At 45.4% G+C, this 15982-nt stretch overlaps 1 protein-coding gene across 1 annotated transcript in view; it reads left to right on the top strand.

Moving 5' to 3' along the window:
- The window catches only part of WNT9A (Wnt family member 9A), a 66545-nt gene extending 51562 nt beyond the window's left edge, over positions 1 to 14983 (top strand). The window contains exon 4 of the mRNA XM_058028789.1: positions 8198 to 14983. Coding sequence (XP_057884772.1) covers positions 8198 to 8671 — 474 coding nt within the window. The 3' untranslated portion in view covers positions 8672 to 14983. The remainder of the gene's footprint in view (positions 1 to 8197) is intronic.
- The last annotated feature ends 999 nt before the right edge of the window (positions 14984 to 15982 follow it).

Here is a 15982-nt window from a genome sequence, read left to right as displayed (position 1 = left end):
GATGCAGGACTCTCCAGCATCCTCTGCCTGCACTCCCCTTGGCACAGTGGGACTGTGGCCACTGGCAGTGGTTTCTCAGGGTGGTATCTGCAGCTGAACAGCTGAGTAACAGTTGTGACGGTTGTCCAGACACCCAGAGCCCTCCTGGCAACCCAAGTCTCAGACCTCTGCTGCAGGTCAGTCATCCACTGCTCCTATTTTCGTCCACCCACAACATCTCTGTCAGGCTGGGATTGCTGTGTGACAGCTCTCCTTTGCCTGTTTGCAGCAGCAGTTGAAATGATTTCTCTGTTTGTGCTGCTGGATATTATAATTCATTGGGCCATGGCATGGTGGAAAGCCAAGCCAAGCAGCCCAGCAGGCTCACAGCTCCACCATGGAGCCAGGCAGAGAAGGAGGGAATGCTGAGGAGGAAACTTTCAGGAGGATGGTGGTAGAAGATCAGGAGAACACACATTTGTATGGTTAGGATATTTGGCTTTAAACCCCTGGCACGATTTGGTGTCACTAAGATGATGATCAGAGTGAGGACCCAGGCTGGCTCTGTGACTACAAAGTCAAAACTTGCAGTGCTTAATTCAGATTCCAGAATATTGAAACCAGTTTGACCTTCTTGATGTGGTGGATGGATTGTCTTTGGCACTGCTTGCTCTCAAGTGTGGATCAATATCAGGTTTGATCCCTGTTCTTCCTCCTGTTCCCACTGCAAGTGCAGGGATGAGGGGATGGAGGCTGAGAGCACCACTGCATTCCTTGCTGAGTTTGTGGATATTTTCCTTGAGGAAGGTACTGAGTTAAAGATGATTCTCAGCACGTTTTCTGTGCCTTCAGAGAGGCTGCCCACCAACCAACTCCTTCCATAAAGACTTTGCCACTATCAAGCAGGTTTGCTCAGTGACTGCAGCAGTCTGAAACCCCTTTGGACTCACCTACCGTGGTTATTGGAACAGTAACTCATCTGGGTTTGATTTGGGGTTGATCAGAGGCAGTAGAGGGGTGCAGACAGCCTTGATTTTTGCCATTTTGGAGCTGAGCAGTTTAGAGCTGAAGTTCTTTCAGTGTGTGGATGTGTGTGTTCACTGAGAGAGTGGAGAAGTCTCTACCAATGATACAGCACAAGCTTGGTGGTCTCTCACTGATTCTTTACGTGTCATTTCTCCCATCTAATTACTCCCAACCATGGCAAAACATACAAATAGTCCCTTGAGACCCAGCAAAAAAAAAAGGACCTGTGCTGGACTGACTAATTTGGCAAGCAACCATCTCCCCTCCTGGTCACCACACCAGTTTCTCCATGGTGTCACACCAGCAAACAATCCCTGTATTTCTGCGAGGGTGACATGATCCTATCCCGCCTAGTTTTAGTGTCTCTTGGTAGACGTTCTCATTTAATTATGAATTCACTTCTGCTTTTTTACAACCTTGATGGGCTGCCTGTAATTTTGCTGCCACCAGTGAAATAATCACTGAACATGTTGTGCCCGTGGTGGCTCACCAAGTTATATGATATGACCTCAGTGGTTAATGAAAGGGTGAGCTTGTCTAGTGTGAGGATGAGGTAATTAGACCAGGACTTCTCCAGCCTTCTCTTTATTGAAAAGCAGGAGCTCTGAATAGACCACTTATTAAAAAAGCAATTTCCCTTCTTTTGCCAGATCTACTCTCCCTCATTCAGCCATTCTTTCCGAGGGGTCTTGGGTGGAGAGGGTGTTTTGGGGGGAGAAGTCAACTGTATTAAAGCTCCATTGCCAGCAATGAAGTTTCTGAGTTATATTAAATGAAGCCCAGGCAGCCTTGCTAAAGCTCTCATCTTCTCTCCATCCTCCCCCCTTTTCCCCCTTGTACACACAAGTGCAGCCCTCTTTTGTAACCCATTAATGAAAAGGCGGAATATTAGAGCACTCAATTAGTTCCACTGGGCTTGAGTAAGTGATGTTTTAATTAAATTTGCCCAGTTTCTCAGCCAAGTATCATTAAACATGACTTTCCAACTCCCTCTCTGGAGCGTTGCTAAGTTTCTTAATCCCAGGAGTGCTGACCTCTTCCAGAGGTATGTCTGGTCAAGCATGTCTTACAGATCCAAGGGGCACAATTAAAAGGGGCTGCTGTTGCCCTAGGAAAAAAAAATTATCATGTTCTCACTGCCTTTTCCCTTCATCCTTCCACAAACCTTTGCCTGAAGTTTATGTCTTGAGAGCTGAGAGTGTTTAATACAAAATTTTGGGGGAGGTAGAGATGGAGAAGAAGAAAAGGTCTCTCTTCCAGCAGTTTCCTGCTTTGAAACTGGTTCCTTTCATGAGGAGCACAATTAAAAGGGGCTGCTGTTACCCTCGAAAAAGAATTATCATGTTCTCACTGCCTTTTTCCTTCATCCTTCCACGAACCTTTGCCTGAAGTCCTTGTATAACCACAGTTGTCTTGAGTGTTTAATACAAAATTTTGGGGAGGTAGAGATGGAGAAGAAGAAAAGATCTCTCTTCCAGCAGTTTCCTGCTTTGAAACTGGTTCCTTTCATGAGGCTTCATTGTTTTTTGCACAAGATGCTTTGGTGTGTGCAGAGCAAGTGTTTCTGAAGGATCACAGCATCCTGGAATGGCTTGGGTTGGAAGGGACCTACCTTAAAGGTCGCTTTGTCCCAAGCCCTTCATGGTCCTGGTCACCCTTGTAGGCTTCAATTCCAGATCCACCCTGAGACAGCTACACCTGGAACATCTGGGATGCTCTGGAGAGGATAGAGGGAGGTGCCTGGTCTTTCCCTTGCTGTTGACTTGCTTATTTTGGAATTCCATCTGAGGAATGGCTTTTCCCCCCCAGGCAGCGCTGGCAGGGATCTCTCTGGAGGGCTGGAGATGCACTCTCCATATCAGGGAGATGTTTGCCCAGCTATCATCTGTCTGAGGAACTTCATGAGCTATCACATAACACGTTATCAGAGCATGCCACCCTCTTCATTTCTGGAGCTCCGTTGGGCAGAGGGGGGAAATTGAGACCCAGAAAGATTAAGTGACTCACTAAAGGTCACACACAGGCGGAGGGAGGCACAACTCTCCTGTTGCAGAGACAGTGTTTACAAGCACTGACCATCCAGTCTCACACAGTTCCTGCTCATTAACACAGTTCCAGTCCAATTCCAGGCTTTGCTGCACCTTCATGGTCTGTAATAATTGCTATTTTGGACCTTAATCCACTTGGTGCATGCAAAAAACCCAGAAGACATAAAGCATCCTTCTTGGCAGTTTTTTAGGGATATGTTTGCAGTGAGAAATGGGGCATCACATGTTTACCAAGGTACAAATCAAACCCAGCAAATAACAGCCTGAGAAGAGCTCTTAATGTACAGATCAGTTTTCAGGGCCACCACTGGTATTAATTGCTGCAGGTTATGACAGGTAGGAATGCCCAGGCGTGCTCTCTGGATTTTCCTCTCCTTTCAGGCTGAGAATGGCTCAGCCAAAGCCTTTCTTAGGCCTGGAAATCAATACTCTGGAAAAAAAATTACTTGCTGTGTCCCATAAGTGATTGCAGTTGGTTGTTTATGTGGAGCTTTTTTAGCATGGGAAGCATGCTAGGAATACTGAGCATGGGGAAAATACTTCTGAAGTTCTCAGTTTTAAGTAGGGTTATGTTGTTCTGTGCTTAAATGTTTGTGTTTTAATACCTATGTCACTGAAATATGAATGTTCCCATTTTTTAAAAAGGGAAGGGTAGTGGGAGGGGAAAACTGTTCTGAAAAAGCAGGTTGAGAACAGGCTGAAAAGAAGGGTTTTTAACACGGTAGAAGAAAAAAAATAAAGGATGACAACAAACAATTTGTGAAATTTTTATAGTTCAGCCAGTGGCATTGGCCAGTGTGAAGGGACAAGTCTGGTCCACTGGTTGTGTGTGGGGACCGTGGCTGCTGTCCAAACAAACGTTAATACTCGAGCTGAGAGAATGACTAAGCCTATTTAAATTGGAGAGGGGACAGAGAGGATTGGATTTGTGGGGAGGCATCCCAAAGCCCTTCCCAAAGCCAGGCAAGGCTTTTCCCTGGATGATCTGCCTGCGAGGAGGCTTTGCTGCCTCCTCTCCCCCAAACCATAGCGAATGGTTTGAAGCCCTGGAGCCGCAGCCCAGCCATGACGACAGCGGAGCAATGAGTGCGGAATTCCCACGGCCGGGTGTCGGCCCTGGGCTGCTGCTGCCCAGACAAGAGTTGTCTGAAAAAAAAAAAAAACCAACAAAAAAAAAAAAAAAAACACTGCCAGAGCCCCGTGACCCAGCTGGGAATGAATGGGAATCCTGTCCTCGGCGTTTCAGCTAAAACACTGAGAAATTGTGTGTTGCAGCATGTCTGAGACTGATCATGACGGGGGCACTCAGTCTGAGCTTCGCGGCGCACCATTGTTGGGAGGAAGGATTACATGTTGCATAGCAATGCTCTGCTGTGATCCCTTTTCCCCATGTAAAGCCAGTTGGGAAGGCAGTCCAGCAGAGCTATCTGGTTTCCTCCGAGCTGGAAAACCCCAAGAAAAACGGTTCTGTCTTGCTTTGTGTTTCCCTCATTCTGATTTTGTCACTATTGGGTGTTCTCACGGCAAGGTCAGTGGGAATTTGTGTTCCTATGTCAAGCTAAAAATCCTTATTTTCCTCCCAAGCTGTTCTGTTTGATACTGCCAGACCAGGTGGTTGTTCAGAGGAGAGTGGGAGGACAGAATTCCCATGTGTGATGCCATCCCTGACCCACCACTTGTCTTTGTTTGGCTTTGATTTCATGGTAGGAGCTCTCTGCAGCACACAGTACAAAAGGGATGCTCCTTGTTGCTGCTACTCTTGAGTTACTACAACCCTGTGTGGTATCTGTGGAGTTGGGGCCATGGGGAGGATGAAATATTTTGTGCCTTGCATGGAAGCTGAGCCATTCTGCTTCATATCTGTGACAAAGGTGCAGGTGGCCACATCCTTGGTGTGGATGAAGTGATTATTCAGTGGTGAGCTCAGAACAGGTTCAGGTCTGTGTAGGATGGAGGTAAATCAGGCTCTGAACTGTGATGAGCCTTGAAAAGAAATCAGGAGCTGCTACAGCTCCTGAAATATGGTTTCATATGGTAAAACCTTACTCTTCCTCATCTAACTAAGAGTTCTTTCGCTATAAAAACTGTGTTTTTCTCTGCTGGAAGAAGGATAGAAGACCTTCAAGTTTGAAAGCACGATCCAGACATTTGTCCCAGGATCCAGCCAGCAAAGCTTTCTCCAAGCAACCTGCTGACTTGGATCAGTCTTGCTCTGCTTCCTGAAGAAATGAGGTGGATTTAAGTGTCTCTGACAGGAGCTTGCACCAAGAGGAGGAAAGGTCGTTGTGGAAGCTGGGGAGCGGGACGGGAACCAGAAGGGCTTTGCCAAGATTCATTTTGGCTTGTGGGTGGCTGGGGCTGCAGGCAGCAGTTCCCCATCACGCAGCGCCTCGAGGAGCTGCAGCGTGACTGACAGCAGCAGGGGAGGCTGCCTGGGCAGGGAATTTTTCTAGGATTTTCACTCTTGCTGCCTCGTAACATTCTTGAGCCCTTCCCGGTCCTTCCAGGAGAAGCTTTACGGGGCGGTCAGGATGCACCGCGCTTGCACGGCAGCCGCAGGAAAATCCACATGCTGGATTTCATGAACTGCTGCATTCATGGGGACAGGGACAATGGAAACCTTTTATGCTTTGGTCCACCAGAGCTGTCCCAGCCACTGCTTAACAAGGAGCTAGAAGCGAGTCAGGAAAATCCAGACTGGGGTTCATGTGGAACTTTGTTTGAGCCCAGATGAGGAGAATAGAATTAATCTACCCAAATACACTTATTAGTACCCCTTGAGGGACCTTTATGCTGGTGGAGGGACAGCTGGTGTGATGAGAATGTTTTGAAACACCTCAATTACTGCTAGATGGAGATATTTAAACACCTGAGTTTCACCCAGAGGGCAGGATTCTGCTCACAGACTCCCCTGAAATAAGGAGCCTCTGTGTGGGCTGGGTCCCCAGGCTCCTGTTGGTGATAGAGATGTGCTCAGCTGTCAGAGGGAGCCTGGAGAGCTGTTCAGTGGAGCAGGTGTTTGCCTCCCTGCAGGTCCTGCCCTGCTCTGGCTGCCCTGACTGCGATGAGAGTTCTGAGGTGTTTCTCAGACTGAGGTGTTTAAACTCGAGTGTTTGCCTCGGTGAGGTCAACCCTGGCTGGCCGGTGTGATTCAAGTGCCTAAACCTACATGCTTACACCTGACTGAAGGTCCTGCGCCATCAGCCAGCTGCCAATCCATCAGGATCAGGTTTTCCAACACGTGTTGGGCTGTATCCACCAGCCCCACGTGGACGCCTTGGCTGCAGCGCTCCTGCAACGTCAGCACTCCCACCGAGCTCCAGAGAGGTGGCTCCTGACAAGAACAGCCCCGAGTCCAGGTTCCCTTCCTGAGTTTCATGACCCTGTCTTGTTCAATCAGCTCCGAGCCCAGGAGCAGGACTGCAAGCTGAGCCAGTTCCTGTTGGTTTCTTGCTTTCCCAACTCCTGGGCAATGGGGGTTGCCTCCTTTTCCAGGTGGAGCAGATGCAAATGCGCTGTGGGAGGAGGAAAGGTTGAGGAAAGCCTGAAGTGATGAATGACTGCAGTGTGCAGCCCTTTCCCAAGTATCCCAGCAATTTCTGCCCGCTTTGCTGATGGTGTGGGCGTGAAATCAGGTGGAGGAGCTTTGTTTCACACGAACTCAGCTCTCACTTCTGGACAAGCAGCGAAACAGGACTTTACACCAGGGAGGGGACGGGTGAGGGTTGGGGTTTTCCCCCCTCCCCCTCGGTGTTGAAATGTGTTCTGCACGCTCTTGTCTGACATTGTGGGATTTCTTGTGGACTTGGCGAGACACTTTGGCACACAAAGCGTGACAGCCCTTACCCAAGGCATCCCAGCTGAGCGCTATAACCAGCAACACATCTCCCCCTGTAACCCGTCACCGCTCTGAATGCTACTGTGTATTATTGGATTGCACTCGCAAAGGTCTCTGGCTGTCACAGGAATGAAGTGTGACCATTGGACAGGCTCTGCTGAAGGCTGCATTATGCATATTGTCTTTCTAAAAATGTTTCTGGAATATCACAATTGGGCCAGGCCCCAATTCCGAGTCCATGACCTATTGCACGGTTGCACATGGGGCTCAGCAGGATTTGTGCAGCCAAATAATTAAGAACTGGATGGTCAGGAAATGGACTGCAGCCAGTCCTCTGCTGTCAGGAGGCCACAGCAGAGCCAGATGCCATCATGGGCACGGGGGGAGGTTGTTTTCTTCTTTTTTAGGTACCGTAGATGCCCAAAGGAAGGGCACTTTCAACAGTACTTTGGTCCCTTGTCAGGACCCAGCTTTGTCAAACAAACTCTGTCCTCACTTGCTGATTTAAGGGGTGGTTGTATCTTACCCATTTAAAGTCAACAGAATCTAATTTTGGGAAAGGGGCAGGGTGGGAGAATTAGAAATACAAATTTGTGTTCATAATCTGTGGGCAAAATGTGGAGTAGGTGTGGCTGTCCAAATAACATCTCTGCTCGTGTGTTGCCCATGGAGGTACCCCAGGTAAATCTCTCTCTGGAGAAGCAGAGATGGAACATTCCAATGCTGTTTCTAAGTAGATGGATGTTGTTTTGTGCCGTGAAACTTCTTTATTACATTGATTTGAAAAGAATTGGATCCTTTGTTTGGCATCAGTCAGTTGATGATGCTAAACTAAGATTGCTTCTTCTTGTACTTGGGTTTGGGGTCCTGTGGTATGGAGAAGGTTCCTATCATCTGCATTTCTGTTCTGGAGCATGTGCCACCCCACCTCTTTCTGTTTCTTCCACTTTTATATCTTACCTACTTATTACTGACAAAGATAAATAGGTCTTAAAATATGTATTAATCTCTTAGTTGTATCACAATTTCAGATCTCTAGCTACAAAATGAGTGGCAGCACTGGACAATCTTTGTGCACCTTTCTAGTATCTTTAATTAGCCAATTAAGCAAAGTTTTTGCAGGTGAATGTCATACTCTGGGAACTGAGATCTTTTTCAAGTATTTCTTGTAGGATGCGTTTTCTGTCTGATTGCAACAGATGTATTGTCATCGACTTTGTGTCCCTGAAGCATCTTCTAGAAAATATCATGTTTTACTTGATGCTTTGATGACTGACTCTCTCTGGGGCCGTGTGTGTGTCTGCAGGTCATCAAAGCCGGTGTGGAGACCACCTGCAAATGCCACGGCGTGTCCGGCTCCTGCACCGTCCGGACGTGCTGGAGGCAGCTCTCCCCCTTCCACGAGATCGGCAAGCAGCTGAAGCAGAAGTACGAGACCTCGCTCAAGGTGGGCAGCACCACCAATGAGGCCACGGGGGAAGGCGACATTTCCCCCCCTAAAAAATCCATCCCCGGCCACAGCGATCAAATCCCAAGGACTACGGACCTCGTCTACATTGACGACTCCCCGAGCTTCTGCCTGATGAGTCGCTATTCCCCCGGCACGTCGGGACGGAAGTGTTACAAGGACAAGAACTGCGACAGCATCTGCTGCGGCCGGGGCCACAACACGCAGAGCCGGGTGGTGACGCGCCCGTGCCAGTGCCAGGTGCGTTGGTGCTGCTATGTGGAGTGCAAGCAGTGCACCCAGAGGGAGGAGGTTTACACCTGCAAGGACTGACACGACCCGCGGCTGCTGCTGCACTTGGGCCAGCTTGGAGAACTGCTTATGGAGACAAACAGGGTTTGATTGACCTTCTGGCATCTGGAAGCTATGTTGAGACATAAGCACTTTGTAGGGTACAGGTGACCCAGCTGTGTTGCTGTTTTGTTTTGGGGTTTTTTGTTTTGTTTTCTTTTTGTTTTGTTTTGTTTATCCTGTAGACTGAATTTTCATGAGGTCCAACCATGTGGAAATAAGTGCCTGTCACACTGGGGTTAGACACCAGTTGACCTTCACCTTTGTCATCTACGTAGTTTGACGGATCATTTCTCCTTGGAACATTGTTTCAGCCATCCTCCATGAACTCCTGGGCTAAGAGATTCCCTTTGACATGAATATCCTGTACTTCTTTATTCCTGGAGCTCACCCAACTGCTCAGAGAGCTGAGCAGACACAAAAGATCTTTCCACTTTGAGTGTGGTGGTGCCGGAACCGGACATTTATTTCTCCTAAAACTCAAGAGGGATTTGTAGGGAATGATGGGTTCTTCCAGTGGAGTTTCTGCACATGGAGCAAACCAGGCTCTGACAAAGAGACCCACTGGAAGCATCAGCTCTTTAATGACAGCTCCGTGTCCATATGCATTGTCACCAGTACAGCTTGGAAACGTTGGGTCCACCACGCTGCAGACAGAAATAGATCCAAGGAAGAGGTTGGGAAGACAGCAGAACACCAGATGTGCCTGTCCCCTTCAGTCAAATCCCATTCTTTATTTAAAACAATTCACCCAAATGCAGGCTCTTTAGCACTATCGCTGTCTTAAATTGATTTTTTTTTTTTAAACCACTAGATACTTTTGTTTCATTTTCACTTGGCGCATGATTTATTTTTCTCTCCTCTTCCCACCTCTTGCCGATGGAGGTCAACCTGTGGTAACTGCTTCAGAAATCCCAACTGGAACTCGTTGAGTTGAATTTGGACGTGTTTCTCTTGAGTAGGACAAGAGGAATCCGAGTGCCTCTTGGAACCTGGGGCTGTCTTGCCTTGTGGAGCAGCCGTTTTGGCCTGGATCAGACCTCTGGAGGAGCTGACTTTTCTTTCCTAGGTCATCATTCCATTTACTCTAAACCATGGCAGTGGTACATGACACAAGCTGTATATAAACCCTATGACCTTAAGATGATTTTGGTTTGTTTTTTTTTTAACCACTAGATCGAGAACTGTACTTTAAAAAACACACCTGCTCAATCCTAACAAACTCATGGATTTGGAATAACCAATCGACACAGAGACAACCTGGGAGAAGCCAGAAATTTGACTGCAGGGGTTGATCACTCCCACGCTGTGAAACACATGACAACCTCCAGCATTTCTTTTTTGCTTGGAAGAGGAGATTTACAATCCAGGACTTGGCGTGCCAATATTCTTCATATAAAAGTGGATTGGAGGCAGCCAGAGAATTGCCTGAATGAAGATTTCTAAGGAAAAAATGGGGAGCAGAGCGTTTTTTGTTTGAATTTTGGTAGCAATTTTTTATTGTCCAGTAGTAGCAATTTCCACTGAGTTTCTATAAGCCATTGATCTGGTGTTCAAAAGAGGAGATTCTCAAACATTAGTAAAAATTAGTAAACAAAAAGAGAGCAATTTCCCAGGATGAGCCGTTGTTTTTCAAAGTCTTTTTTTCCTTATTTAATTTTTTCCCCCCTAATTGTAGCCACTAATATTTAAGCTGTTCATATGCATCTACTGGGAAGAGAAAAGATCGATTTGGGGTTTTCTTAGTTAAAAATACCTGCAGTCCAGCCTGGCTCGTTGGCATCAAATCTTGAGGAGGGGGCAAGGGGAGGGACAGGGTGTTGCTGATTAATAGCACCATGCTCTGCAGAGTGAAGCAAAATGTCTCTTTTTTGGTGTTCCCTTATTTGCTGTACAATTCTGGAGGTTGGGATAATGCTGGAGGAGTGAAAGTGGAATCCACATGTGGAATTCCCACCTTCCACCCCAGCAAAGCACCAGGAAGGTCTCACAGCTTTTGGGAAAGTCACCCCTGAGCAGTTTATCTAATGGTTTAAAAAATAAATTGCCTAGAAACCTATTATTCAGTGTGTATATATAGATATATATGCACACCTTGACACATAAATATATATATATATATATAAATATTGAACATTTATTTATTGTAAAGCCCTTCAGAAGGACCTTCTTATGGTTTCAATGTGGTATTATGTTAAATTCTCTTTCTCCCTCTGTCTCTCTCTCTCTCACACATATGTGCAAACTCACTGTTACATTTTTGTGTGTTCTAAAATAGCTCTTCCCCTTCAAAGTAAAACCAGATCCAAACCTGCTCAAAACAGGAACTTTGGGGTCTGAATTACTATTTCTGGCACCATTCTTTCTTTTTTTTTTTTTTTTTAATCTGTTCTTAATTAAAGGATGGGCCACAATTTATGTGCATTATTATTATTATTAATTATTATTATTATTATTATTGTTATTGTTATATTTAAACCATGGGCCTCATTTTCCTCCTTTTCACTGGTGTCTCTGTCTCCATTGACCTCGCTGGAGTAACTCCACATTGCACTGGTGTGAGAGGAGAATGAGTCCCTAGAAGCAGAAGAGAGGGGAGTGTTGGCATGGATATCCTGGCCAAAAAAAAATTCCAGGATGGGATGGGATGGGGTAGGGAAGCTTGGTGTGTTCAGCAGTGTGGGGGAGAGAGAGATGGGTGGGAAATCAGACAGATTGTCCAAGCTTGTCTAGAAGGAAGCAGCAAAGAGTGAATGAACTACTGAGTGAAAGAGCTCTTCTGTGTATTATAACTCACGCACTGAAGCCTGGATGCTTTCTGTAAGTATTTAAAAAAAAAGACAAAAAAGAAAAAAAAAGACAAAAAATAATTACAAAAAAATGAATAACAAGAAAAAAAACCACCACAAATTGTATTTATGTTCATGTGGATATAGTACTTGCCTGTTATATATTGTAAATAGCACGGTTTATTCTCCTGTGGTTAAAAAAAAAATTATAAATAACTAAATAGTAGCGAGGCACATGTGTTAAATGCATAGGCAGTGTATAAAATATACTAACACTCTGAAATCAGGAGAACTTGTCTTCTTGGCCTTTTGACCTAGGGTGGTGAAACAAATGTGGGTTATTTTTCTTCTCCTCCCTGCACCACGCTGTGGCTGTGTTTTGGGTGGGGAGTCTTTAGTTCCAGCGTTTTCCAATGTTTGCCTTATCGTTGAAGAAGGAATTGGGGCAAAAGCCTCCTTTTGGAAAAATCCAGTGGAGCTTAAGTAGGAGCTGGGAGAGAATCTGTCAAACCATCTCAAAACCCTTTGGAGTGCTAGGCCTGGGTTTTCTGATGGTGGGAAATGTGTTGGAGTTGAATTAATTCATGGAGTATGAGTCCTACTGCATCCACAAGTCTGGAAAACCCTAAAAAAGAGACTGGGAACTCCTGTATAAAACACTGGGGAGTGTCCTGTAAAACCCTTTTTGTCCCAGCTGGATTAAACTGGATTTTTCCAGAGAGGCTGATTCTGCCACCACACCATTGGATCTCCAGTGCAATTCAGTGAAATTGCTCGGTTTTGTAAAACTACTTCAATGGTGGATTTGGGTCCCTGAACTTTTTCATGGTGTCATTTCATATATATATATATATATATAAATATTAAAAAAAAAAAGTGCAAAGCAACTTTCCCCCTTTTTCTTATCCCCAGAGAAACAGGATTTTGCTCAGATGTAACTGGAGAAGGACAGATGGGTGGAGGGGAGATCTCTGGTTCCTGACCCCCTTTCACCCCCTGTCCCCCCAAAAGTGTCAAAGTGTTGGTTCTCCTAAGCTGATCCAGCCAGATCAGTTTTGGGGTGGGGGGGTGCAACCATTATTTATATAACTTTTTTATTAATTTTTTTAAAAAGAGAAGTTAGCTGATGGAAGAATATTTTTATTGAATAGTGCATTTTAGTTATGTCAGAAATATAAAAAAAAATATATAATATTTTTGTAAACAAGGCAAACTGAAAACGTTTGCTGTTTTATATTAGAATTTTCTATTAAAAGAAATAAAAACCCACAGAAATAATTGTTGCACCCGTCATCTGTTTTTTAACAAGCTTCTATTCTGTGTGACTGACTCATTTATGCCGGATGTGGAGAAATGCAAAACAAGTCCTAAACATTATGTTCTCCTTATCTTCCAGTTATCAAAAACTCCAGTTGGTGAAACAAGCAGTGCTTAATCAAAGGGGATTTTTAATTATTATCATTATTAATGCTAAAAATGAAAAATTAGTAGCTTGTAATGGAAAGACAAAAAAAAATCTACTCCAAAATTTCTAGTTTACCCTTTTTTAGCTGAACTGAACATCCTGGTTTTGAGATGGGTCTGAATGGAGGAAATCCCAAATCTATTTGCAGTTATCAGGGATTTGCCACTGAGCTCAGCTGGCTTGGGAAGAACAGCTCTTAAAAAGGGGGTTGGGGAAAATAAAATGATAATCTGAGTATATTGGAAGGTTAAATGAAGAGGACCAAATTCCAGGCTTGATCCAACACAAGCAACTTTTATCTATTTGAATGGGGCAGTGTAAAACCGGGGAGCTGGGGATTCGATCTGCCGTGAGTCAGGAAGTTTGTCCATCACCTTGGGAAGCAGGGAATGATTTATGGACCCCCTGTTTTCTAAAGAACTTTTGGGATTGCTGGTTTGGAGACCTGAGTAGGGGCTAAAATAATTTCTGAGGAGATTTTGTTGTCAAGCAGCTCATTGACATCTGCCTTCCTTCAGGCCAGGTCTGGAATTCCTTTGTCCGCGGTTTTTCAGCTGCCCTGTTTTAGGGAACATACAGTCGGGTGTTTTGGCTGGGGTAGGCTTGGATGAGACCCCAGATAAAGGGACGGATTTCTCAAGGGTACTTTCATGGAGTAGATGCTGCTTAAGGTGATTTTCTGGTGGATTATGGTGCCTGTGAAAAATTCCTCAGTTGATGCTGCAGTAAAATCCGTTCTGTTCTGTACCCTGTGGAACAGGTGCAGTAAAGCTCCTCATTCCCGGTTTATCCAGCTCTGCGGGCACATCTGTTGGGTTGAGTCTGGCTTCCGTGGCCAGCTCATCCTGGATTTCAGTTTTTAGGGTGCTAATTAGGTGATGACTTTTAGAAAGTGACGTTTTCCCACAAGAAATGCAAGATGTGGCCTTTCTGGACCGCATCGCTCAGTACGGCACAGGATCAGGTCCAGAGGAACCATAGGAACCATGGAATGTTTGGGGTTGGAAGGGGTCTTCAAGATCCATCTCATTCCAACCTCTGGTTAGATCTGCTCAACCCCCTGAAGCCTGATCATGGGTACTACCACTGAATAGCTTTTAGATCTATTTTTCACCAACTAACAGTGGATTTGACCAAATTATTCACAAGCAGAATATTTCTGAATAGAGCAAATAAAAGAAAAAAAGGGAATCTTGAGGCTTTGTGGGTGGGGAGGAAAGGAAAATGGATTTGGCAGCACAGTTTTACTCTGGCTTCCTGTAACTACAATTCCTCAGGTGCAGGGAGGGAGTGGGGAGTGAGGCCAGAATTTATGCAGACACATCGAATTCACCTGTCAGGGGAAAGATCAGAATTTTGCCTTTCTCTCAGTTGTTGCTGAGTGTTTTCAGAAATGGGATAAAACCCTTCTTAGCACTGGGCAAGATGACCCAAAAGGCCAGGAGATGACTTCCTTCAGGGGTGTTGGGAGAGGTGTTGGCACTGATGTGGGTCTGGAATCACCCCCTTGGGAAAGGAGCCCCTGGTCTGCAGCTCTGGGGCACCTCTGGGAGGTGCTTGGCCCATGTGGAGGTGCCAGTTCTCCCTGCTGACAGTAGAAGGGGATAAGGACATCCAGCTTAGTAAAGGTGAGATTGAATTCAGGAAAATGAGGAGATGTGTGGGTAATCCTTCCAGCTCCCCTTGAGCATGGATCCATCTGAAACACCAATCACCAAACCAGCCCAGGAATTTCCCTTGGACCACCCCCACCTTTAATAATTTGAAGCAGGAATGTAAAGTCTAGGATTTGTTTTGCACACCTGGGATGGCATTTCCTTTTAAAGGGAGGTGGGAATACTAACATGAAGGATTAGTATTTTTCTTGTTTTTCTTTTTGTTTTGTTTTGTTTATTTTCCAATGTCTTATGGGAGCCTAAGTTATTTTTCTCTACCTCATATGTACAGCTTGTAGGTATAAATCTGATTCTGAGTGACTGTTGAGAATGTATTTAAGTTATTTAACATCTTTGTATAACAAAAAAAAGAAAAAAAGCAAGAACAAATGAAACAATAAATGTATTTTAAATTATACTTGAAGCGTGCTCCTCTTTCTTCACATCTGTTGGAAAAGTCTTTGTACAGTGTTTGTGGGAGATCCTTCTTTCAGCCTTATTCATGAACATAAGCCTGGCCTTGGGGCTAATTTAAGCCCCAAAAGTGGTGCCCTGAGCTGGAGAAATGCCTCTCCATCCATTGCAAATGACATCATTAAACAAGCTCAGGAGGCTGAGGGACTCCATCAGCTTCCATGGGATTCCATGGTCATCACACTTTGCTGGAGAAGTCAGGATACCTTGGCAGAGTGTCCCTGTCAGGATGTGATTCCAAAATAACCGCCTGGAGCTCAGAATAGGTTGGATGTGGCCAAATTTAGTCTGGGGGAATGACAACAATTTAAAAAACCTGTTGTTATCCCAGGCTCTGACTTGCTTGACCCGTTGATGTCAATGTGTCCTTGCCTGGCACGTTGTCTTGCTTGATCAAATGTCTTTTTCTTAACAATGGGCCTCTGGAGCTGTTCAGTTCCTCATTGCAGCTGAGCTTTAAATACCCAGAGTTGGGAGGGACCCACGAGGATCCTGCAGTCCAACAATCCCACCCTGGGCATCCCTGAGAGTGTTGTCCAAATGCTCCTGGAGCTGGGGTAGCCTTGGAGCTGTGACCATTCCCTGGGCAGTGCCAGCACCCTCTGGGGGAAGAAAATGTCCGTGATATCCAACCTAAACCTAGGAACAAGACCGTCTTTAAAATCCCCTCCAACCCAGACCATTGTATGGTTCTGTTGCTTTGAAAACTCTCACTTGTGTCTCCAAAGGGTTTCCAAAGTCCCTTTGGCTTTCCAAGTCTCTCCTTCCCATGCACACAAAATTCTTGCATTTATTCATTTATTTTACCTTCCAGTCCCATTTCCTGCTGTGAGAAAAGCACCCAGGCTTTTAATCCACCCCTTCAGAGCCGGTTCCCCATTGCACAGAATCAGCGCTGCCATCCTCAGAC

Source organism: Melospiza georgiana, chromosome 1, assembly GCF_028018845.1.
Source record: "Melospiza georgiana isolate bMelGeo1 chromosome 1, bMelGeo1.pri, whole genome shotgun sequence".
Lineage (NCBI taxonomy): Eukaryota > Metazoa > Chordata > Aves > Passeriformes > Passerellidae > Melospiza > Melospiza georgiana.
Note: the sequence above shows the minus strand (reverse complement) of the source record. Positions and strands in the feature narration are given on the sequence as shown.